At 39.0% G+C, this 27,237-nt stretch overlaps 1 protein-coding gene across 6 annotated transcripts in view; it reads left to right on the forward strand.

The window, feature by feature from the left end:
- The window catches only part of LOC126187852 (uncharacterized), a 240,019-nt gene that overhangs the window by 85,683 nt on the left and 127,099 nt on the right, over positions 1–27,237 (forward strand). For all 6 annotated transcript variants that reach the window (XM_049929171.1, XM_049929214.1, XM_049929197.1 and 3 more), the window contains one exon: positions 8,267–8,500. In XM_049929171.1, the coding sequence (XP_049785128.1) occupies positions 8,267–8,500 (234 nt within the window). The remainder of the gene's footprint in view (positions 1–8,266; positions 8,501–27,237) is intronic.

Raw genomic sequence — 27,237 nt, forward strand, 5'->3', positions numbered from 1 at the left:
CCATGGAGAAGAAATAAAAACTTTGAGGTTCGCCGATGACATTGTAATTCTATCAGAGACAGCAAAGGACTTGGAAGAGCAGTTGAATGGAACGGACAGTGTCTTGAAAGGAGGATATAAGATGAACATCAACAAAAGCAAAACGAGGATAATGAAATGTAGTTGAATAAAGTCGGGTGATGCTGAGGGAATTAGATTAGGAAATGAGGCACTTAAAGTAGTCAAGGAGTTTTGCTATTTGGGGAGCAAAATAACTGATGATGGTCAAAGTAGAGAGAATATAAAATGTAGACTGGCAATGGCAAGGAAAGCGTTTCTGAAGAAGAGAAATTTGTTAACATCGAGTATAGATGTAAGTGTCAGGAAGTCATTTCTGAAAGTATTTGTATGGAGTGTAGCCATGTATGGAAGTGAAACATGGACGATAAATAGTTTAGACAAGAAGAGCATAGAAGCTTTCCAAATGTGGTGCTACAGAAGAATGCTGAAGATTAGATGGGTAGATCACATAACTAATGAGGAGGTATTGAATAGAATTGGGGAGAAGAGGAGTTTGTGGCACAACTTGACAAGAAGAAGGGACCGCTTGGTAGGACATGTTCTGAGGCATCAAGGGTTCACAAATTTAGCATTGGAGGGCAGCGTGGAGGGTAAAAATCATGGAGGGAGACCAAGACAGATTCAGAAGGACGTGGGTTGCAGTAAGTACTGGGAGATGAAGAAGCTTGCACAGGATAGAGTAGCGTGGAGAACTGCATCAAACCAGTCTCAGGACTGAAGACCACAACAACAACAACTCGCTAGAGCTCCACATGAAATTAAAATATCCTCTGTAGTGCAAACTTCAAACTGTATTGTCATGAAATTTCAACATTCCAGCTGCAATACCAGGGGGGGAAAAATTATTGTGTGTTACTTTCTGATCCTCCCTTATATTTGCTGGATGTATTCCAATCTCCGCATTCCTCTACAGTTTTTCCTCCCCTGCAGTTCCCTCTAGTACTGTGGAAGCTATTTTGTGATCTCTTAACAGATGTCCTACTGTCCTGCCCCTTCTTCTTGTCAGTGTTTTCCATATATTCCATTCTTTGCTGATTCTGCCAAGAACCTCCTCATTCCTTCCCTTACCAGTTCACCTAATTTTCAACATTCTTCTGTAGCACTGCATCTCAAATGCTTTGATTCTCTTTTGTTTGGGTTTTCCCACAGTCTGTGTTTCACTGTCATACAATGCCATGCTCTGTAGTGATCAAATTATCATGACAAATTTAATATGGATAGACAACTAGCTGATTGTGGATTGTGATTTTTCTCCAGCATATTCGATACTGTATAATATTTCATGTTTGCAGCAGATCATTACTTACATACAAGCATGATATTTCAACTGGACACCTGCCATCCATCTTTTGGTCAACAAAAACTGGAGAGGCTCCCATGTTGCACTATTTATTAGAAAAGTATGTGTTGTGCACAGATGTTGTACTTATTTTTAAGGCTATCCACACCACCCTCTGGCACAAACAGCACCAAGAGTGCCGTGATGAAATTCAGCTATTTGGTGCGGTACTGACTGAAGTGGTACTGTGCTAAGTCACTGGAATAACATTTGGGAGGCTGATGTTTCAAATGTCCATTGTGCCATCTTGGTTTAGGTTTCTCATCGTTTCCTTAAAATCACTTAATGCAAATGCTGGGATAGCACCTCTGAAAAGGAGAGTGGTGATTTTCTTCCCCAGTCTGAGCTATGGCTCCATTTCTAAGGATGTCATAATCAGTGGGATGTTGAACCCCAATCTTCCTTTCATATCTTTTTAAGTGCTTCTTGTTGTGGCCTTATTCTGTTAAATGTTCTTTGAGGACTTCATGAAAATTTTCAGATTCCATGCAATATTCAGTTGATCACTGCTACCATGGTTAATAATGTTTACTGCAAAGCATTTCTGTATGAACTTTTTAATAATGAAGTCTCAAAACACTGTTGCTGTAGCTAAATTACAGTTTCCTCATATTCCAGTCAATGTCTAATGGATATAAAGTGCTCACCAATAGGTGGTTTGCAGCAGGTGAGTGCAGTGTTGGTGTTCACTGTAACAAAAACATATATACAACGTGGTGGACTTCATCAGTAGAATCAAATATTCACTTTGCAGCAGGGTATGCACTGATATGAAACTTCCTGGCAGATTAAAACTGTGTGCCAGACCTAGACTCAAACTTGGGACCTTTTGTGGGCAAGTGCTCTACCGTGTGAGCTACCCAGCACAGCTCATGACCAGTCCTCACAGGATTACTCCCCCCAGTGCCTCATTTCCTACCTTCTAAATTTCACAAAAGTTCTCATGCGAAAATTGCAGGAGGAGCAGTCGTGGAAAAAAGAATATAGCAGAGACATTGCTTAGACTTCGGGCCTTCCATCTAAACAGCTCACTTCACTTAGCGTTGATAAGGTCTCACTATTCCCAACCATCATACTTGCAGAGTCTTTAGCATTGGTTATCATAAAATTTCAGATGGGCATCACTGCTTTATTCTGGTAATGCTTTCCGAATTTATATGTACTCATTAATTTATTTGAAAGATTGGCGAGTACCGTTGGAATCCATCTTTATACCTTTGCATCCAGCTTTTTTATGTAGGAGTTTGAGGAGAGAGCTGCAACCTGCTGAGCCTGCTATTGGTGAGCACTGTATTTCCATTAGGCCTTGACTGGTATATGAGGAAACTATAATTTTAGCTACAGCAACAGTGTTTTGAGACTCCATTATTGAAAAGTTCGTACAGATATGCTTTTCAGTAAAACATCATTTTTGGAGGTATAGTGACAATACTTTCGTATTGTGGCCCTATGTGGAAACTTAATGGAGTTTTTTATGACGTCTTAATTCTAGACATAAGAATATACATTTTGCATAGAAATAGAAAAGACAATTATTTACTGTTCATGGACATTGTAGTCAGACATAAAAATGGTGGCTCTCTGGAGCATTTGGTTATCTTTAATAATGTGCTGTCATAAGCTTCGATGATTTTGAATTTCAGTTATTTTCCAGCTACCTCCTTAAGCGCAGCCATTCTGAAATTGATACTTGATGATTTACTACTGCAGAAAACTGGAGTTTATAAAATACCTTGTTAGTATGGTGTGGCTTTTATTGGTCAGACAATACACACTGTGAAAAAGTGTTGCAGTGAATATAAATCTCAACAAGTCTGCTGTAGCTGAGCCCTGTGTCTCCATATTCAGCAGAATATATACTTTAAAAATATTTGTTGCAGCAACATCATTTTCTGGCTCCATTGTTAGAGAGCCATAGAAATGTGCATTGCTGAAACCGTATTAGATGTAACATGATAAAAAATAGAATAAACTGAAACCCACGGAATGCAACAGTCCTTTGAACAGCTGAAGTTTGCACGTCCACTGTCAATGGCATTGCTATTGTCTTTATATCACCATTACAATGCGGCTGACAGTTGAACAAGAAAGAGAGGATGTTGTTGCTTCACTATTATGTGCAAGCTCAATATAGCTCCACTAGCAGCAGCTGTGTAGTTTCATACTGATTACGCTCACATGAATTCTTTTTGTAAGATTGTGATAGTCCTATCACTTTCCTACTCAATTTCATAATTATCTTCATAAATTCGGTAAGAGAAACATGCTGCACCGAGAAACAAAGCATACAGAAACAAATCACAACAGTTACCCAACAAATCCAATTGTTGTCCACCGATAAGTGGTAATGGTCAACTAAGGTAGCAGAGCGATATGACAGTTGTCTACAGGATGGAAGACGTGACCAAACTCATGCTCAGATTGTTCGTTACTGTGGTAGCTGTCCTATAATAAACTAGCTGTCAATCACTTTTTTATTCTTATCCAAATATAGGTAGTGTGGACAGTCTTGTTATTACAATCATTCCCCATGCTGAAATTATGTAGAGTATGCTAATTAACAGTGCTCCATGGAAGTGTGTGCGCCATTCTTCGCTGATTTGCCTAAAGATCTCTGGCAGATATCCAGTTGAAATATTTTGCTTGAAAGTAAATGACTATTGACTATAACCACCAATCGCCGAGTACTTGATATGCTGTGAAAACTACAAGAGCAACTAGCCAGTTCTTCAGTCAGATGAATGACCACTCTGTTGATAAACATGCAGGACACCACAATGCCAGCCTGTAAGCTGTTTTGATTTCCTTTCCACCACTTCTCACCAGAGTATCAGTTGCTCCGAACTAGGTAGGTGGGAACTTTTCCCCCAGAATATCTTCTGTTCTTGCAACTGTGCTGAACTAGACCTCTGTTAGATTACTTCTTACTGTCATCTGTTTATGCTTACATTCCCTCTCCTGTTGTTTTCTACACAATTGATCCTTTAGCCAAACCTTGTACTTATACTCCCTACATATCAATTTAGTTTAGTATGTCACATTTTCAGTACTTATTTTCTACTTTTGATGAGAGCCACTGGTCTCCCTCTTTATTGTGCTGTCTATTACCTCTCTTATTCACAGCCAAGGTAATCACAACCTCTGTCATCGAACTCCAGTATCCAGATGATAATTTTGTAATGGCTAACTCGGAGGAAGCGCTTCAGCTATTTTGAATGCATAATGAGCATTAGCCTGAATGTCAACATCAGGAAAACACAAATTTTGCATCAGCCTTCACCAGTTATTAACTGTAAAAATGCAACTGTAACACACAGTAGTGAAATCCTGTGAAATGTTGAGCATTTTTCATTCCTTTGCATCCATCTTTCAAATAACACAAATATTGATACTGAAATCCAGTATCACATAAGATGTACTAGTGCAACTTTTGGCCATTTGTGGAACAGAGTCTTCAATAACCATGGCTTCAGCATTCACACTAAGCTCTTTGTCTATCAAATTATCATTGTACCAACTGTCACTTATGAGTTGAGGTCTGGACCACCTATAAAAGCTCCTCGAGAAGTATCATCAGCGATGCCTCAGTAGAAAACTTAAACTTAAATGGTGAGATTGGCTTAGCAATATTATTATTCTATAGGAAACAAATACTATTAGCATGGAGGCCATTATCATCAAACACCAACTTTGATGGACGGTCATTTTATCAGCATGCCTGACATACAGGTACCAAAACAGATAATTTATCCCCAACTCAAAAATGGACAAGGAAAGCAAGGAGGGTAACTGAAATGGTACAAAGACATTCTTAAGTAACACTTAAAAAAATTACTAAATTGAAGCCAGTAATTGGGAAACTACTACCTCCTATCTTCCGATGTGGCATTGGGCTGTTTACGATGGCTTATAATACTCTGAAAACCAGTGGTGAAGACTAAGATTGAACAAATGGAGCCATAGGAAAGAGCAAGAAAATCTCTTGACAAATAATCTGCAGGAACCTGTGGTTGCCCTGGCAGAATGTGCCCTCACTTTAGTAGAAAAGATGGTTCCAAGATTGGTCTTCTGAGCTACTCATTATTACAATATAGGTAATGTTTTGATAGTTTAATACTAGAGCCTTTCCAAGAGTCATAAAATCTGGTTTCCTCATTTGTGTGAGTAATTCAGAGCTGTACTTGATATAAGAAGTGGTTGTGTCAAAGTGTTATGCGTGTATTGAGTTGTCGACAGGAACACATGAAGTAGTGAAACTTTGCTAGCTTTCTGACAAGTCGTTTTTCATACAGTACTTGCACAGTGTTTTATCAGAAATATCTGGACACCTATTAGAGGACATTACCATGAGGTGTGTCCACACTTGACCTTTATGGTGGCTGGAACTCTGTTATGGACACTTTCAGTGAGGTGTCTGAATGTCCATGAGGAATGACGGCCCATTCTTTTTCAAGAACTGAAACCAGAGAAGATAGTGATGCTGGATAGCATGATTCATCACTTCAAATCACTCATTTCTAGTCATCCACTATCCAGAGACATCGCTCTTTACACCACCTCAAGTGTTGTTAAGCACTGACTTTAGAAATGAGTGGTTAATAAGGAGCACTTGTCTATGGAACCCCATTCTTTTTAACTTTCTATGCACTGTCATTGTGCTAACTGGACTGCTGGTAGCACTTTGGTACTCTATAGAGTGATTTCTTCCACTGGTTTCATGCAATGTTTTACAACCACCCTCTGCAACACTCGATGGACATTGTCTATCAGTACATAAGATGTACGTGGTCTTGGTTTTGCTGAGCTTTAAAAGGATCCGTTACTCAGCTGACATCCAATGCCTCATCCATGTTTGAAGTTGCAGAGCTCTCATGACAAATTCTGCTGTGACTGCTTCTCTATTGACAACACAATACTCCCTGCTTCCTTTCATACTGGAGGGGGGGCTGCCTCTCATGACATTTAGTGGACAATTTTGCATTTCATGTGATTCTGTATTCTGTGATATGAGTGATGCATGGTACCAGGAGAGAGAGAGAGAGAGAGAGAGAGAGAGAGAGAGAGATATGTCTACTTTATTACTGTCCCAGAGAATACACCTTAATGTTAGGTTCTGAGTAGCAACTGAAAAGCTGAACGAATACAGCTGAAAGATCGTCATGATCTAATTAGAAACTGAACCACTTGATAACAGTTCTTGAAGGTACAGTTGAATACATGGTCTGTCATTGTAAGGAAACACTGCTGTATGATTTGTTGTTGGTATCAAGGTGCCAGCCATGGATAGTATGTAGGGTAACATTGTGCTGGCTGAATACCCATGCCAGGACTGCAGTTTTGCAGGTAGAGTGTGATGAGGTCTCCTGTTGGGCTGGGTGGATGAGGGGAGAAAAGAGGTGATGAGCAGGAGTGGGAGCATTAAGGGAGGGTAGCTCAGAGGGAGAGTAAGAGGCAGCAGGTACACGTGATATGAAGTGCAATTGGATGTGACGCACAGGCACCCAAGAGGGCTGTGGTCATGCCCATGTAAAATGCTGTGCAGGAACTGCTGCAGAGCTGGTATATGGCATGGCTACTTTTGCAGGTAGCCCTGTCCTGATGAGATAGAATAAGCCTTTGATGAGAGTAGAGTGTGCTGAGTGGTTGAATGTGGCAGGTCTTGCACCCATCCCAAATAAATGCCTGCTCCATCTATCAGCATCAGTTCAGCTTTTTGGAACCACATAGATGAGAGTTTCCTTGCAACTCATCCTTTGTTGTTTCCACAGTCCTCCTGGCCTAAATCTCTATTAACTCCGTGCACCCATGTTCTCTTTTCCAGTAACCCCTTCCTCTGATCTATTGACCCTCTCAATCCGCACTCTCAAATCATCATCATTGTGCACTTTGTGAACACAGCAGCTCCAGTGCCAATGCATCAAATCCCTATATTGTGCACCTAGTGCCTCTTCCTCCTGCATTCCTCACTCCCAAACCTGATGCCTCCCTCTGTACCATCAGCCACATTTCCTCAATCCTCCGTCTCACTCACTGCCTCTTCGGTACCATCACTGACCTGAGCCAACCCAACAACCCTGCACTCCAGTCTTGCTACTGAACTGCACTCCTGGAATTGGGTATTCAGCTGATACAGTTTAGCTGTGGAGAGTTCATCTGTGCTCAGTGACACAACTTTAAAGACACTGGTGTATTGTGGAGCTTACTGTGAATGGTGACCAGCTATATGAATTTCACTTGTCTCTATTTGCACTTCATCATTTCAAATGAATTCTAATATAGCTCCCAGTGGAAAGCCACAATGTCTCTGTTTGCTTCATTATCAGGAGACTGTTAATGTCTTGTATGTATTGATTTTGCTGTTGGCAACATTTTAAACCAAACCAATAAATTATGGAATTATATGTAGAAGATTTCAGCATGAAATCATTCTTCATGATATCTCATTTATGATCAGATGTTAAATAACTCTCAGATATTTTCCAGTAATTAAAAAATGAAGGAATGTAAATGCAAGTAAAATTTTCTGTCTTAGGACAGTTTTGCAACATAGTTTCTATGAGGACCACTGAATGGAGTGAGTCTTGGATAGCAATTTAGTTTCCAGAATATTTTTTCTGACTTCTTCTTTCGTCAGGTCAGTATATTTGACATTAGCCTGATGCATGTGCTGTAGATTTGATTATTCATTATTTTAAGTTGATATATTAAAATATAACACAAACATTGATTTTATCACTTGGTCTGTACCTCTGCAATCCCTGCCTATCCTGTTTGGTCTCCAATTCAGATCGAAACATTGCAGCCTGTAGATGTAAAATACTTTTTTAGATGTCAGCCCCGTAAGAGCCAGTACTGTTACTATTGCAGCACTGTGAACGTCTTGTTCAAGAATTACAACGGCAGCTGTTGGAGGAACGTGAGAAGCTTGCAGTCGCCATGAGAGTTGATGAGAGCAAGGACTACGCCATTTCCCAATTACAGACTGCTTGGGAAAAGTTGGTTGGCCATTGGCATGATCTTGAGGACGAGCGTAATGAGCTTGCACAGCAACTGCAAGACCATAAAATCACTGCTGCCCAGGAGGTTACTGAGCTACAAGAGGTAATTCTGTGTGATTTTATCAAACAGTGGAGACACCAGGTAGGAATATTAACAATGTAGGAAAAGACAGATTGCTACTTACCATAAACAGGACTTGTTAAATTGCAGGCATAATTAGGAGACACTTAAATGAAGCTTGTGGCCACAGCCTTCATCAACAAATGATAGAGGCACACACCATTCATACAAACAAGCAAGCTCACCTCATGCACACATGGTGCCAACTCCAGCATCTCGAGCTGGAACACCAGGTATTCTGACCTGATATGCTGGAGTTGGTGGTCACGTGTGCATGAGGTGTGCTTTCTTGTGTGTATGAATGGTGTGTGTGTCTCTCTTTTGCTGATGAAGGCTGTGGCTGGAAACTTTATGCAAGTGTCATCTAATTGTGCCTGTCTGCAATTTAACATGTCTTCTTTACCATAAACAGCAATCTGCCTTTTCTTACATTGTTGTATATTTTATTGTTGCTTACTTCATTGCATAAAGTTATTTTCTTGGTTTTGTAGTTTTATTGATGCTTCACTGATGGTTAACTGATATGGGACATGAATGAAGTGGTTTATTCTTTTATGGATCCAGAAACTGGTGCACTTGAAAAGTAGTTACTTGAGGCCTTTTCTGGATAAGTGTTTAAGGCATTGGACGTAGTGAAGAGTTAAATATTTCATGTTACTGTAGATCCCCCACCCCAATTAGTTAACTATCAGTGCGAGTTTTGTTACTGGGGTGGAGAAAGGCAAGAGTACTCCATCTCCAGTAGGACTGAGACCAGCAAAGCACAATGGTGTTTGAAAAATCAGTATTTGGATTGATTTGCAATTTATTAGTTTCTACTTGGTTCATTATGTTGTAACTTAGTTAATCTTCCTAACACACTTTTTCAATCTTTATAGTTCATCATTTTGAACATTACAGAGCTGCTGTGCCCCACAGTTTAAATATACACTTTTAAATATATGTCACCAACATTATACTTGCCAGTGTGTCATTTTGGGATCTCATTCCTGCCCAACTTCTTCTTTAATTTTGTGTTTTCATACATTTGCTCATGTCAAAAAGTGTATTAATCATTTCAATTTCTACAGAAAGTTGTACTATGTTCCTCAGATTTGTTTTAATTTTCAGAATAAGAATTTAATACATGTAACTTAATTTTAATGCAGTACTTCAATACCCTAACTCTAAAGTTGAATGAATGTCTCTGGCATTATCAGAAATCAAACAATGTTCACAGAGTGAGGTAGCACAGTGGTTAGCACACTGGAAACACATTCGGGAGGATGACAATTCAAACCCACCTCTGTTAATCGTGACTTACCGGTAGGCAAATGTTGGGATGGTTTCTTTGAAAGGGCACAGCTCACTTTCTTCCCCATCCTTCCGTAATCCGAGGGATCGATGATCATGCTGTTTGGTCCCCTCCCCCAAATCAACCAACCATCCAACCATAAAGATATGGGTGTAAGTTGTATGTGTAGTGAAGACAAAGTTGGTGCCTAGACTTTATAGAATTTAAAATTTCACTATCAAAATAGCAAATAGGGAAAAACTGTGTGCAAATGGGAAATGAAGAAGTTGCTATCATTTGTTAAATGGTGAATGCGATAACAGGAAAAATGGTATATAGCATTTATGACCAATTTAATCTACCATTATGTTTTTGTTATACTGTCCATGATAGCAGTGTTAAAAATACAATATATGAGGGTTGGAACTATAATAGTGGCAACTATTTATTTACAGCTTGTACAAAATAGATACATGTTTCAAAGTTTTACTGACCTCCAAAGTAGTCACCAGCATTGTGTATAACCCGTTGCCAGTGATGTGGAAATCATAGGATAATCTTAGCAGTGCCAGTTTTGTTGACAGTTCGAGCGGCGCGGTCTATTGCCCGACAAATTTGTAGCAGTTCTGAAATGAATGGTGTGAAGTGTTTCCGTAAGTTTAGAAATCGAGTTGAACTTAAGAGAGCATGAGAGCTTAAGTCAGGGGAGTGCAGTAGGTGGTATAGCACTTAGCAGCCCCATCAGTCAACCAAATCAGTAACAACTTGCACTGTATGTGGTGGAGCATTGTCCTGCAAAATGATGGTCAGGTCCTGCAGAAAGTGTCATCACTTCTGTCTCTAAGCTGGTCGTAGGTTGTTTTCCAAAAATGAACAGCAAAGATGTAGAACAAAAGTTGGATTTCTAAAAAAATATGTTGTATTTCTTTTTCTTTTGGAGTGACCCATGTAGCAAAAACACTTTGGACACAGATCAATACTCCCACCATTTTGAAATCCTCTATTATCTGCCATCCACACTCATCATATCTGGTGGATTCTACAAGAACTTGATACTTACATAATCCTATTTTAGATGTACTGAATGAACCAGAGGAAGAGATGTGTATTTGTTTCCATTATGAAATAAAACAGCTGTGAAGCTTTTTGATGTGCTGTATATGAGTAGGTGCCACTCGTTTGAATTGAAATCTACACTTGCACATTTTCATCTAAGAAATTCCAATGCTTCAATCTTGATGTCAGAAGCTGCACTTTTGGGACCAAGATCTCTGATCACGTGATTATAGTATTTCTGTTTAGGACAGATGGATATCTCACCTCAGCTGAAGAATTGAAATCCACTTTCCAGTCACCGTGTGATCATGCTTCTGAATATAACTCATCCCATGCAGTCTATAAGTATACCAAAGTATGTTGTGCAGGCCTCATACACGTTAAGAGATGCTCTAACGAATTACTTTTTTGCTCATCTCAATAAAAGATTGCAATTGTAGCAAAATTTATCCACTGGGTACGTGCAGTCTCTTGTCTGAAAACTGGAAATAAACTGAACAAGTGAGTGTAAGATTGCATTACATCACTGTAGTATTAGAAGTACAGCATGCAATAAAAAGAAATAAAAAAAATAATAAATGTTAGTGTTCTGCTAAGAAAAGCAAAATTTATAGGAAATACTGGTTATTTTCCACACTATTTAGGGTGAGCCAATTAGAAAGTAACAATTAAAACACGCAGACAAAGAAAAAGTTAGAAGTAGTGTGGGGCAGTTGATTGTTTTTAAAAACCGATTGACCATCTAGCCGGTTTTTTGTTCATTTGCTGTTCTCAGTCAAATGAGACAACCAAATGAATAGTCTCTGGAGCAACAACAGAACATTTTTCACTCACCAAGGGTGTGAGCAGCTTCACTGAATATGAGGCAACAGACTGGCACAAGTCTTTAAAGGTCAATCAACTACGTGAATGGTGTCACTAAGTCTCCATGTTCAAGTAATTTTACTTACATATTTCTTCAGCCTTTTCAGTTATATGTGAACCATGACTCTTTTTTTACAGACATTGTGTGTCTTATTTCAACTTAAACGCTAGTTTTTCCTACATGTAGCATTAAATACTGTTTTCACTTGGTTTTGTAAAGTTAATGATTTATGCAAATTTATGTTTTAAATAAATGGACTGTCATTTGTTTATTGAAATTGATTGAAACTGTCTCCCTCTCTTCCTGCTTTTTACACCAATCACTGATAATTCTCTTTTGGTAAACGCAGAGGTGACATTAACAGAAAGCATATAAAATATGATTTTATAATTGTTGTGTGACTTAACCATGTGCTTTTCAAGCATATACTGTCATTTTTCAGACATTCTTTCTTTCACAAGAAATATTTATCATCTTCTGCCAATTTTCTTCGAATTTCTTTTATATGATTTCAGAATGTGAATCATCCTTGCAGATACCATATGTTACATTGCATTTTTTTTAAGATTATTTTTTATCCAGTCATATGATTTCTTCCATTCCCATGGCAGTGAGTATTCGGCATTTTGATCCAGACACAAAGTTCGCTATGAAGTAAATGCCTATTCATAAACATCGACAAGAAACTGAACTAAAAGCTACTTATTGTCACTCAAAAAAAAGGCAAATATAGAAACAACAATAACAATGACAATAGGTGATAACAGAGTGCAATTAACAGTAATGATTTAAGAATGCCAAAGCAGTCACCTGTGTCTCCTTAGAACTGACTGTACTGGGGATCAAGTGATTTCAGTTGTTGCCCTCACAAGGAGAGGTTCCCAGCAGTGCGTTTTAAAATTGTCTATACAGTGACGTAGGTTAAGATCCCAGATATCACACACTACAGCAATTCAACCTGGTGGGCTCTTGTTTGTGAGTAATTGACGGGAAAAAAATGGAATTTTTTGAGGCATTCAGTAGCATTGAAAATATTGTTTATTGCTATTTCATTGTGTGGTACAGAGGATAAGGTAACAGCTCCACATGCAGGATGTTATCGGTTCGAATCTTGTCAAGTGCAAAAATTTTTTTTAAATTTTCAAATCTTCATTGAAATTACTTTGATCATTATTTTTATTCATTTAAATTGTTTAAATGTATTTTTTTATTTCTGTTCCTTTGTCACATTATTTTAATCACCATATGAATTTTTTTAATTTGTTTGATTTTGTCTTAAAATCGTTCTTTTTCCAATCGGAATTTTTGTGGATATGACTTTAATTATATATATGTATTACAATATTCAATTATTTGAAAATTCTGGTTTATCAGTTAAAAGGAAAAGACAAAATAATCAACTTATATTTGTGCAATGGTGTCAAAAATGTATTTTTGCTACCGTGTGAAGTTTTTTGCATCATCATACAAATATTTAAAACATAACCTAAATACCTGTTGCACTGTGGACAAAATTACACGGATGAAAATTTAAATGAAAGACAGTCCTAGAAGTAAAACAAAATTAAAGCAAAATGCGAAGTAGATGTAAGGAACACAATAAATTGGATAAAAAAGCAAGGTGATAAAACAAAAGCAATTAAATCAGAATTAATACTTAAAATTAATTAAAACACATGAACAAAGGTTTCAAGTGAAGAAAGAATGATAGGAAGAAAAATGGGAGCAAATGAAAAAGTCGATACCATGGTTAAAACTACACGACAAAGGATTGAAATTAAAAATCACATTTGAATCAAGTAATGGAATAGAAATAATGATTGAAGTAATTTATAATAAAACTTAAAAATAAAAAAAAATTGTGCCTCTAATGAGAATCGAACCCATAATCTCCTGCATGTGAAGCTGTTATCCTATCCATTATACCACACAATCGGACTATGGAATACAAACTTTTTTAATGCCATTGCATGTCACACAAAATACTGATTTTTTTTTTTCTTCATCAGTTACTCGCAATCGGAGAGCCACCAGAGTGAGTGGCTGCAATGTGTGATACCTTGGTCCTTAACCTACATCACCGTATAGATGGTTTCAAAAAGTTGATCACACTGCTGGGGATGGGCGCTACTGACCATAGAAGTTTTGCGCCCTAAAACCACAACCAAAAAAAAAAAAAAAAAAAAAAAAACACTGCTGGGGACCTCTCCTTGTCAGTTGTCCTGAGGGATGCAGATGTGGTAACAGACTGTTTACAGTGATCGCTAGAGATAAACTTGATTGTCAAACTGAAGTACCAGTGTGTAAATGTGAATAGTACTTCATCATGCCTATGAGATACCATACCTACTACTTTTCAGATGCTGTGAAATGTTAATAGGTTTTGCGCATAGGTATGATTTGTACATTCATAGAAATGTAATTTTCTGCACAACATCTTTGCCTTTCATACAGATAAATGTCAGAATATGTGTCTAAGGGCTACATTCAAATGATTTTTTGACATCATCACACTTTTTGGTAACACAGTCTGCAAACAGTTGCTAAAATTTCTCAGTGTTTCTTTCTTCTTCACGTGCTCCTAAGTGAACTTTTATACTCAACTTTATAACCCCAATGATACGTTATCTCAGTTATTTATGTGTTATTTGTGTCTGGAACAACTTAATCTGCAGCAATATATTAATCAGTTATAAGTTATAAAAAGAAGGATTACTCTATTCAGTACATACAAGGTGACTTCAAGAGTAAGTTACACATTATTATGGCAGGCCAAGTAACTTATTGAATATTGCACTACACTTCGTAGTAATACACTGTTTTTCATCATAATCACCAAGTGCCTGTAAACAATGTTTGGAACATTGTACTAGTCTTTCACTTCCTTGATGACAGAAGTCCACTCCTCCCCACTCATGGAGCCATTTGAGAACTGTGCGAATGGAAAATCTGCGAGCACTGCAAATCATTTCCTCAGTTGCACGGACATTGTTGTCTTTGGTCAGTGTTCAGCTTGATTGGCCTTGGTTTAATTGTTAGCACCATTTCACTGCAACTGGGTGGAGGTACTCTTTAAAAGATAATTAAATAAATATATATAAAGCTTATTTTAACTGTGGCCTACCCCCTGAGATGCCTTTATGTACCCTGGGATAGGGCTACTCTCCCCTCTGTGATATCTGTACTCTGGTTGTATACTGCTTCTTTAATTCGGCTAATGAAATTTCTACACACTGGTTTCATTCAGAAGAATGAATTGATAGTTCAGTCAACTAAAACACTAAAAGAGTAGTTTCAGTTGAAAGGAGGATACATGGTTCAATCGACAGAAAAAAGCATACTATTTCACTTGAAAATAAGGAATGAATATTTCCCTCAATACACAAACTACATAGGATGTTGTAGACTTTTCATTTGGTTACTATCTTGGACTGATTTCGCTCAAAAGAAATGAGTGAATAATAACCCAATTGATACATAAAACTACAATTGACTGGATCAGTTTTTTTCATTCAGTTGTTCTCATCACTATAATCAGTGCTGTATAGCTGGCGAGAATCAACCAGAATCTAAATTTCTGGTGCTCTAGGTTGTGATCCCAATGGCTCACATTGAATACAAGAGACAATCAACTTTTCATAATGGCGTATGATTATCCAGTATATGCAGTGTGCTCAATTTCTGCTTATTGTGATGACTTTCTTCCTCATACTGTGTTTTTAAATTAATCTGAGGAAATGAAAGTGGTTTTGGAGAATTTGTATTTTTTCATTTTTTTAGGTTATATAGTGGTCAATGTACACTTTTAATGTGATGCATTTCTAAGTAAATTTGAGTCTACTATTGACAACTGGTTCTCAGCTTAAACAGTAAAATATGGCACCAAGTAAAACATGGTGCCAGTAGTGAATCAAAGAAGCCCTGGATAACAATACATTTCAGGAGGAGGATGGTTCAATCCTGCATCCGGCCATCCTGATTTAGGTTTTCCGTGATTTCCCTAAATCGCTCCAGGCAAATGCCGGGATGGTTCCTTTGAAAGGGCACGGCCGACTTCCTTCCCTGTCCTTCCCTAATCCGATGAGACTGATGACCTTGCTATCTGGTCTCTTCCCCCAAACAACCCAACCTAACCCAACCCAACAATACATTAAAATACACTCCTGGAAATGGAAAAAAGAACACATTGACACCGGTGTGTCAGACCCACCATACTTGCTCCGGACACTGCGAGAGGGCTGTACAAGCAATGATCACACGCACGGCACGGCGGACACACCAGGAACCGCGGTGTTGGCCGTCGAATGGCGCTAGCTGCGCAGCATTTGTGCACCGCCGCCGTCAGTGTCAGCCAGTTTGCCGTGGCTTACGGAGCTCCATCGCAGTCTTTAACACTGGTAGCATGCCGCGACAGTGTGGACGTGAACCGTATGTGCAGTTGACGGACTTTGAGCGAGGGCGTATAGTGGGCATGCGGGAGGCCGGGTGGACGTACCGCCGAATTGCTCAACACGTGGGGCGTGAGGTCTCCACAGTACATCGATGTTGTCGCCAGTGGTCGGCGGAAGGTGCACGTGCCCGTCGACCTGGGACCGGACCGCAGCGACGCACGGATGCACGCCAAGACCGTAGCATCCTACGCAGTGCCGTAGGGGACCGCACCGCCAGTTCCCAGCAAATTAGGGACACTGTTGCTCCTGGGGTATCGGCGAGGACCATTCGCAACCGTCTCCATGAAGCTGGGCTACGGTCCCGCACACCGTTAGGCCGTCTTCCGCTCATGCCCCAACATCGTGCAGCCCGCCTCCAGTGGTGTCGCGACAGGCGTGAATGGAGGGACGAATGGAGACGTGTCGTCTTCAGCGATGAGAGTCGCTTCTGCCTTGGTGCCAATGATGGTCGTATGCGTGTTTGGCGCCGTGCAGGTGAGCGCCACAATCAGGACTGCATACGACCGAGGCACACAGGGCCAACACCCGGCATCATGGTGTGGGGAGCGATCTCCTACACTGGCCGTACACCACTGGTGATCGTCGAGGGGACACTGAATAGTGCACGGTACATCCAAACCGTCATCGAACCCATCGTTCTACCATTCCTAGACCGGCAAGGGAACTTGCTGTTCCAACAGGACAATGCACGTCCGCATGTATCCCGTGCCACCCAACGTGCTCTAGAAGGTGTAAGTCAACTACCCTGGCCAGCAAGATCTCCGGATCTGTCCCCCATTGAGCATGTTTGGGACTGGATGAAGCGTCGTCTCACGCGGTCTGCACGTCCAGCACGAACGCTGGTCCAACTGAGGCGCCAGGTGGAAATGGCATGGCAAGCCGTTCCACAGGACTACATCCAGCATCTCTACGATCGTCTCCATGGGAGAATAGCAGCCTGCATTGCTGCGAAAGGTGGATATACACTGTACTAGTGCCGACATTGTGCATGCGCTGTTGCCTGTGTCTATGTGCCTGTAGTTCTGTCAGTGTGATCATGTGATGTATCTGACCCCACGAATGTGTCAATAAAGTTTCCCCTTCCTGGGACAATGAATTCACGGTGTTCTTATTTCAATTTCCAGGAGTGTATATTGTAGCTGAAAGAGAGATCTGTACAGTATGGTCAAGATAAGAATGGATTTAGAACTGCTTTCATATTTCATATTATAGAAATTATCATGCTTCTTGGAGCACACACAGAACGAATCGCCAGTTATTGCTGTTCTTTCGCATTAATATCATACATTCTTAAATACAAGAAATGCTGCTCTAGTATGATGCACTTATAAAGTGTTTCAGAGAAATTGAGGTTCAGTGTTTCACAATCCTGTTGAGTACCATACACCTTGAGCAGTGGTGTTAGCACAACTGATAAAGGCAGGAGACTATGTAGAAATCTGCTGTATTGTGTTCAAATCCCTTTTCTCCTCTTACCACCAATCTTCCACCAAACACTTGCATCACTACAAACCCTGTCTCACTGAAAAGGAACGATGATGATAATAATAGTAATGATAAACATTGTGGTACATTCCTGATGAGGTATAATCAGGTATAATAAGGAGTATCGATGAAATGATAGTTTACATATTGATAATATTTTGAACATATTGCAAATACAGTGATGGATATTTTTTTGTCCACATCTACATAAATATTGTGTAAACCACTGCACTTTGCATCACAAAGGGTACATCATACCAATATTATCTAATTTATTTTCTGTTCCATTTGCATATTGAATGGATGGAAAAGTAAAGTACCTGCCAAAATGCTTCCATATGGGCCCTAATCTCTCTTATCTTCTTCTTATGATCCCTACATGAGACGTATGTTGGTGGCAGCATTAGCCTGGTATGCCTTCACTGCCATACCCACATGAATGTATCAATAAATAAATGATCATTCTGTCACAGTTCCTTATAATATCTTCATTATACCTCACCACAAATATATCAGAACAATTGTTATTATTATTATTATTATTATTATTATTATTATTATTATTATTATACCTTAAAAACATTTATCGTAGTGATTCAATGCTTACTTGAAAAAGAGGAGATAAATATAAAATGATGCGACTCAAACATGCCTAGAGATTTCTTGTCAGCCACCTTTGCCAATTGCACTAATGCTGCTCCTCTGTGGCTGGCACTTTCATGCAGTATTCAACAGGCTTGTAAAACGTTGAACCTGAATTTCTCAGACACACTTAAGAAGCCTGTCATAATAGAGCAGCCTTTGTTATGTCTAAGTATCTACTACAACCATGCAAAAGTTGAACAAAATTGGTAACCCATTTTGTCTATGCTTCCACGGTTAGTAACTAAATAAAACTCTGAAATGGTCCATAACAGCTGTTATGCCTCTTTAACAATCACTTCTTTGACATAACAGAGAAACAAAGGTTATTCAGCTTGAAAGAAAAGTCATTACAGTATAAGTGAGGATCACTAACACATGCATTTAATGATTTACTATAATAATTATTATTATTATAACATTTAGAAACCTTAGCTTTGTCTTCTGTACGTATTATGAGGTTTTGATGACTGCAGTTTAATCATGATAGAAACTGTACTGTTCACTCTTAAGTCTTTCTGTTTCAGTTAACTAAAAAGGACACAGGATGCAAGGTGTTGATTAAATTATGCTTAGGATCCCATGAACACTATATTTTACACTATTCTAAGAGTTTTAACTCTTGCAAGAATACAAGCTTATCATGATTTAAATTGCTACAATGCATTTTCTTACTCTTGGTACAGAAACTGAAAGTGCCACCCAGTCAAGTACACGGTTTCCAGAAATTTTATCCACATCCCCCAATGGTTCATTTCAGTTTTGTGAATTTCTCTCATTGCATAGTGGACCCCACAAAATTTACTCTGGCAACATGCTCAAGACCTCATTCGGCAATATTACTGAGTTAGCAAAGTTTGCACTCTCATACACATGAAAATTTGGAGCATCTAATGGAAAAATAAGTGTTAATCAGCAAGATTAATTACTGAGCCATAGGTTTAATATGGTAACATAACTCTCTTTATTTCCATAATGCCCAAGGTATATTTCATTAAAACATTCATAGTAACAAACTACTTTTTTGACAAAATGTACAAAACTGTCTTATACAGTTATGTTTCAGTTGCAAATTTTATAGATTCACATCAGTTAAGTCAATCAGACAACAGTATGGGGTGTCATTGAAGAAATGATCAATATTTGGGGCTATGACATGCAAGAACACTCATTCATATGGATGTATGCCCTGTTCCAAATGGTTTCTGAAATAGAACACATTTAATGTAAATTTGTTTCTGGACTAGTGGCATGCACATGTGTGTCTTAACCTGTCTGACATTTTGTTCTAGCCCAACTACCTGGTTGCTTTCAATCTCTTTCCTTGGAATGTCTTTCTGCCATTAAACTAGCTCGTCCAGCACTCAGTTGCCCTTTATGTGTTGTGAGTAAAGTAGTGCAAGAGACGGAGAGTGTATCAGAGAGAAACTTCTGTTAACTCTGTTTGTACACATGCTGGCTAAAATGCCACACACCTACACTAATGTAGAATATGCAGATATGGTGTATTTTTACTGCTTATGTGATGGTAGCACTCCTGCTGAAGTTGAAAACTACCTAGAGCGCTTTCCAATATGTTGAATTCTTGATTGTACAGTACTTACCACAGTTTTCAACATATTTCGTGAGACATGTATTCTTCCAAGTTCCCAATTTTCTTCTGAACGTGTAGTTCAACGACCTGTTCAGGAACAGTAACCCATTGTTGAAATGGTGCAGTGTAGTCTTATTACCAACTGCATCTCAGTACTGTGCATGTGGCAACATCCCATGAACACATGTATGGTGAATATTACATGCAGAAATCTTGTACCCATTTCCCGCAGCCTTCACATTGGTGGCAATGCATTACGACTTGAATTTTGTTTTTGTTTAAATGACAGTCATCATTTGCTTCCATTAATACTGTTCGTTGATGAAGCCATGTTTACATGGAATGGAATTAACAGTGAACATAATAATCATCTATGGTCACTGGAAAATTTGCACACTTCAGCGGAAACCGAGTTCCACATTCATTTTTTTGATCAATGATTGGTGTGGTGTGAATAGTAACATGTCGCTAGGTCCAGTCATTTTTTATGAGTGAATGATGGGACAGAATTACTTGCATTGTTGGAACATTACTTTGTTGAACACCTTGCGAACATTCCTTCGGCCAAGCTGACTGCAATTTTCAGCATAATGGAGCACCTACACATTTTACCAGATGTGTAAGGGGATATCTTATTTGCACTTACCCTATCTCTGGATTAGTAGCATAATCAGCTCGCCATCAAGATCACTAAATTTTATGCCATTAGATTTTTGTTTATGAGGTTGGATGAAGTCTGGGGTGTACAAATGAAAGGTGAATGCGTAAGATGAACTGTTTGGTCAAATCATGGACAGTGTTGCTCTCGTTAGGGATCGTGGAGAGGCACTCAGGCGACATGTTCTCCCAATACTGCACAAATACATTGAAGTTGGTGGTGGTTATATTCAAACATTTATTATGAACTATACAACAGCTGTAATGTGATGTGTATGATAATGCTGATCCTTTGTAAAATGCATGTTGTAATGCTTATTAACTGTTGTACAGGATGGTTATAATTGAACTTTCACTACTTGAGAGGGCCCCCACGAAAAGCAAGTGATATCATAGGACAATTAATATTTATGGGAATATTTGTAAGGATTTGTGTACCAAGTTTACATTCCAGGTTACATGTGTGCATGTGTGACAGCCTGGCACTGCTCTAGAGATTGCTCTATTACTGCCCAAAACATCTCAGGTGGAATGTTGGCTACCTCCCTCGCTATGCTCATACTCGACCTCCAACGTGTGCCAGTGTGCCATTGATAAACACTGTTCTTCAGGTAACCCAATAGCCAAAAATCACCTAGGTTCCAATGTGGTTATTGTGGTAGCATGCAGTTTGGAATGATAGGCCAATGATTCGGTTTTCTCCAGATGGGTTACAGAGTAACGAAGTGACCTCATGAGCAGTGTGATGTGGAGCTCCGTGTGCATCAGAACAATTGAGTCCAAAGCACCTCTCTCCCATAGATCAGGGATGATAAGTCTGTGAAGCAGATCAGAGTAATGTGTGCTGTTTATGCTGCATGTCCTTGGTTCTTGGTGTTTGATATCCTCCCACATCAAACATTTCGGTACCAGTGGCAAATGGGAAGTCATAAGACTAACACTACTGGCAATATATATCCTGTAGCATACAGTCTGAACATCATTCTTATAGAGTTAGGTACCCATACAGTAAACAGTTTTCTTTCTACACTGGCTCAAGTAGCTAAAGTTTAATTATAACCACTCTGTACGTAAGTAAACTTCACAATATGGAGTAATACAGAAAATAAATAACAATATTCATTAAATGTTTTCTATCTTGGAAACCATTCGGAATTGGGCACATGTCTATATGAAGTTTTATGGTTTATACCCCTTCTGGGACAAGATATATATCCACACTCAGCTGTAGATTTTTGCCGCACTGTCCTTCGGGTTCATATGGTTGTCACTTCCATTAATTTTCATCATACTTGTAGAATTTTAAACATTCTTTGATGTCAATGTTTTTCTTTTATTTTCTGACTGGTTTCAATCTATGTCTTCAGATATGTCTTAATAGGTGCAATTTTTTCGTAGAGATCATTACAGTAGCATAAAATAGTAATACATAAAGCATTTATGTAAATTATTTGAAAGTCTGTTTAGAGCCAACATGCCTTTCGTTCGAAACTGTTATATAAGCACAAAAAACTTCTAGACAGATAAGCTGTGTCAAAAGATGTTAAAACATAATAGAAATTATAACATACAAACACAGACAACCTTTAGTGTGAGGTCACTGTCAGCATAAAGTACTTGCAGCTATGGTGCAGGCAACTGAAGGGATTTGGCCACCAAATGTCACTCCATCTAAACACAGCTGACAGTCATATATTAAAACAACATTATCATGGATAGCAAAATATGCATAAATGAAACACCTGTGAGCTAATAATAAAATAGAAATAGTACATGAACTATATAATTAGGCCTGTGTCGATCAAGTACGAGGGTCGTTCAGTAAGTAATGCCCGACATTTTTTTTCTCAGAACATATTTATTGTTAAGAGTCAGAATATGGTGATAATATACATCAACATGTCTTGTCCGTGTCCTATTTTTCTTCGTAGTCCTCATCACGTTCTATGGCCGTACGACAATGTTGTGGAAGAGCATGTATTCCCAACTGATAAAAGCTCTTGTTCTGTAGGCATAGCCATCTTTTCACTGCATGACTAATACTCTCATCATCTTCAAAATGTGTTCCCTGTAGAGAATCTTTAAGCTGCCCAAAGATATAGAAAACCGAGGCTGCTGGGTCTGGACTGTAGGGTGGATGAGGCAATGATGTCTAACCCAATTTGGAAATGTGTTTCAGGGTTTTCAGACTTGTGTGTGGGTGTGCATTATCATGTTGGAGCAAGGTTTCTGCTGGATCTTGTCCGATCAAACACGTCGGAAACAATTCGTGAGTTTCTTCAGAGTCTTCATGTATGCCTCTGAATTGATGGTTGACCCTCTTGGCATTACATCCATGAGAATGACATGATCACAATCACAGAAGACTGTCACCATGACTTTTCTAGCAGAGGCGGGGTTGTCTTGAATTTCTTCTTTTGAGGTGAATGAGGATGATGCCACTCCATGGACCGCCTTTTTTTTCCCAGTGCAAAGTGGTGCACCCAACTTACGTCCCCCGTAACGATCCATGACAGAAAGGCCTCTCCGTTGGTCTCAAAATGCTCCAACAATTCAGATGGAATAGCTTTTCTTTGAATCGTGTGGTCCGCTGTGAGTTTTCGTGGAACCCATTGTGAGCACTTCTTTGAATATATGAGAGTCTCGATCATTGCAGACACACATCCAATGCTGACCGACAACTGTAGAGCCAATTGTCGAGTTGTGATGTGCCAGTTGACACAAATAATGGCATCCACATGATTCAGCAGGTCTGGAGCAGTGGCTGTGACAGGACGTCCCGAGTGTGGCTGATCATGGCGCTCTGTTTCTGCATTTCCTGAGGCTGTAAGTTTCTTTACTCATCGCCAACTGTACTCCTATCAACTGTAGCATTGCTACACCTGCACACAAACATTTATGGATGTTCACCATGGTTTCTTTTTCTGCACCCAAGAATTTAATAATAGCACACTGCTCGTAATGTGAGTCGTATGTAGACGCCATTTTGACACTGTACTACAGCTCTGCCATCTGCCAGAATGGTTCGAATCTTCATCAGTGTGCAGAACAAACATCAGATGTGAAGCACCAACCGGGATGTTTGTCTGTGTATATTAATGACTTTTTTTAAAAAAAAAAAAAAATATGGGACAATACTTTCTGAACAACCCTCGTACTAGCTACAATTTTAAAATGGATGTATTTAAGATATGTATTGTATACTACGTAATGCTTTGGAAGCAGCAGACCAACCATCAAAAGAAACAGAATACACAATGAGCATGCGAAAACAAAGACAAGGAGGTGCCAAAATATGTGACCTCACTGATATTGGACAGTGGTGCATGCTTCTCTGACTGGTTTGGATGTGGGTGGTGTATGACTGGGAACAGAAATTAAAAGGAGTTGGGTCAGAAAGATTGTAAGTATGCTAGAATTACTGTCAGATAATGAAAAAGAAGCATTCAGTGTAAATTTGTTTTGTTCATTCAGAATTTTGTTAGGGCAGTGTTTCTTGTGTCCATAGATCTGTAGTTCTAAGAGATTCGGTAACTGACCTTTTGGTGCAGTGTGCAGTACTTGCAAGTCGTTATCTGTAGTTGTGTTCTGTAAGATGTAATCCGAATATGATTTTGTTCTGTGGATGTATGTTCGCTGAACCTATTAGGGGCAGTCGAATGAAAATGAGACAGATGGAAGAAATATATTATTGTTTGTTTCAAAAGTAATTTCCAAAACTGTTAATCCATTTCTCCCACTATGAGACAAGATGATAAACACATTCATGGAAAAGTGGTTTCATTTGCCTACAGAACCGTGATTATACCCAGGCATACACCTCTTCACCCATAGCAAATCGAAGGCCACGGATGTCCTTCCTCTAGCCACAAAAATATATAAATTGTGTGGAGAGAGACTGTGTAAATGTGTAAGCACTTTCCAGTGAAACTTGTGCAGTACAATCAAAACAATTCCTTATTTTTGGAGCCCTGAAGGAAGACATTCGTGGCCATCGATTTTCTTCAGGCACAAGTGTGTAGCTGGCCTTCAGTGAGGATGAGATCAACATCAAGGAGAGTGGCATGGAAACAGGTCAGTCCATGTGGCAAAGATGTCATCAATGTACCTAAACCATTTCAGGGGCTGAGGGCTTATGGATCCCAGGAAAGTGCCCTCCAAGTGACCCAACTTTTTTTTTTTTTTTAATAAGGGCTATCCATATTACTCAAAAATGTCGTAAAACTGAACATTCAAAAAAGTCATAAAAATGTTAGAATTTTACAGTTAAAAACTATTAAATGCTGAAAAATACTCTTCTGTACTCATAAACCCACTTAAGTGTTCAACAGTAACCTAATTTTGAAATATTGTTCAGTCATTCACTTTTCCATTTCTTTACGGAACACCGAGAACATTCTAAAGTAATCAAGAACGTCTGAAAAGTTGTAGAATACTACTCTGGGATAATTTAGATCATCATCCATTGTCATCATCAGCACCACCACCACCACCACCACCACCACAAGTTGTGCTGATTGTGGAGTGCCGTGACCCCCTGAACCCCATGAACCTGCTAAAGAAGTAGACCAGAGATCTCTGTGATTTGATCTACCTGCTCACTGTTCTCCCCTCAGTGTTTTGCCCTCAATCTTCCATTCTGTGATTACTGCTTGTTTTTCTCTTTTTTTGTCATACAATATGGCCAAAGAACTGGAGAATTTTTTTCTCTGACATGTGAAGAAAGGTGCCTGGAGATATTCAGTTGCTCAGTAATGGACACAATCATTTTCCTTTTGATCCATTTTATGCATAGCATCTTGTGCCAGCACCATAGCTGAAATGCATCAATATGCTGCTTGTAAATGGCCTTAATGGTCCATATTTCACAACCATAGATGAAGACAGGAAACACGAGTGTTTCAACAAGCTGGACTTTTGCAGTGTTTGTCATCACTCTGTTCTGCCAAATCTTGGTGAGTTGCTTCGTAGCCACTTGTTCTAGCACAATCCGTCTTCTTATCTCATCTTCGCTCTTTTCTGTGTCACTGGTGGTTGATCCAAAATACATGAAAAAATTATTACTTCTAGTTCCATTAATAAACCTGTGAGTTGAACTTGTGCTCTTGGATCAATAATCATGAGTTCGGACTTACTAAGATTGATGCCTAATCCATATTATACACTTAAATCCTTTACTTTTGTTTGGGGCTCAGCATGTTAACAGTTCTTCTGTCAATTGAGATATCCTTAGTCCATCCATCAAGAGCATTCCTAATGAAATGGACAGCTGAGGAGAGAGAACACAACCGAATTTGACACCTTTTGATATATTGAAGAAATCAGACATGCCAGCACTTGTCTTCACAACTGCAAGGTGATTTTTGTATGGACTTCTGATTACTGCTGTGAAGTGTAGTGGGACACCAAGCTCTGCAAGCAGCTGCCACAACTGTTCTCAGACAACATAGTTAAAGGCTTTCCTATAGTCAAGGAAGAAGATGAAAAGAGGAACACCAAACTCTTGTGATTTCCCGATTATCCATTGTATGTTGAGAGTCTGTTCAAGAGTTCCTTTTCCTTCAATGACATCTGCTTGTTCTGTGGATACGTGATGAGTCTGAATATACAGCTTCAAATGCTGGTTGAAGATATAGAGAAAAATTTTGCTCCAGGGCATTCAAGAATATTTTCAGGGTGTATATGTCCTGGGACAACCAGGAAATCTGATAATATTTTCAAACAATAGAAACTCCACGTAGCAATGTCAACAATGTAGGAAAAAACAGATTGCTACTTATGGTGAAGAAGACACAGACAGGCACTATTAAAAGACATCCACATATAGCTTTTGGCCACAGCCTTCATCAGTAAAGACACACGCACACACACACACACACACACACACACACACACACACACACACACACACACACACACAACATTCTCTCTCTTTATATAATTGTCTTTTAATTGTGCTTGTCTGCAACTTAACATATCTTCTTTACGGTAAGCTTCCTACATCATCATAACTGTAGATGTGAAATAACACCTGTCTTCTAGCATTCTTTGGCAACTACTCAAACCTATTGCTAACAGGTCGTGCAAATTGTGGTTTGAGAAGTGTTACTTTCATAGTAAATTTCCTTATACGCAAGATAAATTATGTTAAGTGTGAGAATGTGCAATGAATTTCTTAAATCTCGGAGCATTTGACTATCATTCAAAACTGAACACTTAGAGGACCAGCCACCTAGAAAAATTTTGGGACCAGAAGACCAGACGTTTATGTCATTATTTAAAATTTTACTGGCGCATTTGTGTTTGATAATATCTCAAAGGTTAACACATGCAAAAAAAGACCGATATTATAAGCTTAGCTTTTGTTGTAGCTATGTTATATGTCTATTAATTTAAACCGTAAACTTTTTCTGTTTGTGTTCTTGTGTTGCTTAACAGTGATATTGCTATTGGCTGACTATTACGTGCCCTATACTCTGAATATCTGCTGTCATTTGCTTTTCAGATAACATGACAAGAGTTTGACAGAAGCACATTGCAATCTCGATTTCAGTGCTATGGAAACTAACATGCTGTGTGTGATGGAATTTGTAGTTACCCTTTGTAATACAAAAATATGCAGTGCAAATGTTGCTGCGCATCAAAGATCTTCCCAAGGCATGTTATTTTTTTCCTGGGTTCTTTTCCTAAAGTGCC

This window comes from Schistocerca cancellata, chromosome 1, assembly GCF_023864275.1.
Source record: "Schistocerca cancellata isolate TAMUIC-IGC-003103 chromosome 1, iqSchCanc2.1, whole genome shotgun sequence".
Classification (NCBI taxonomy): domain Eukaryota; kingdom Metazoa; phylum Arthropoda; class Insecta; order Orthoptera; family Acrididae; genus Schistocerca; species Schistocerca cancellata.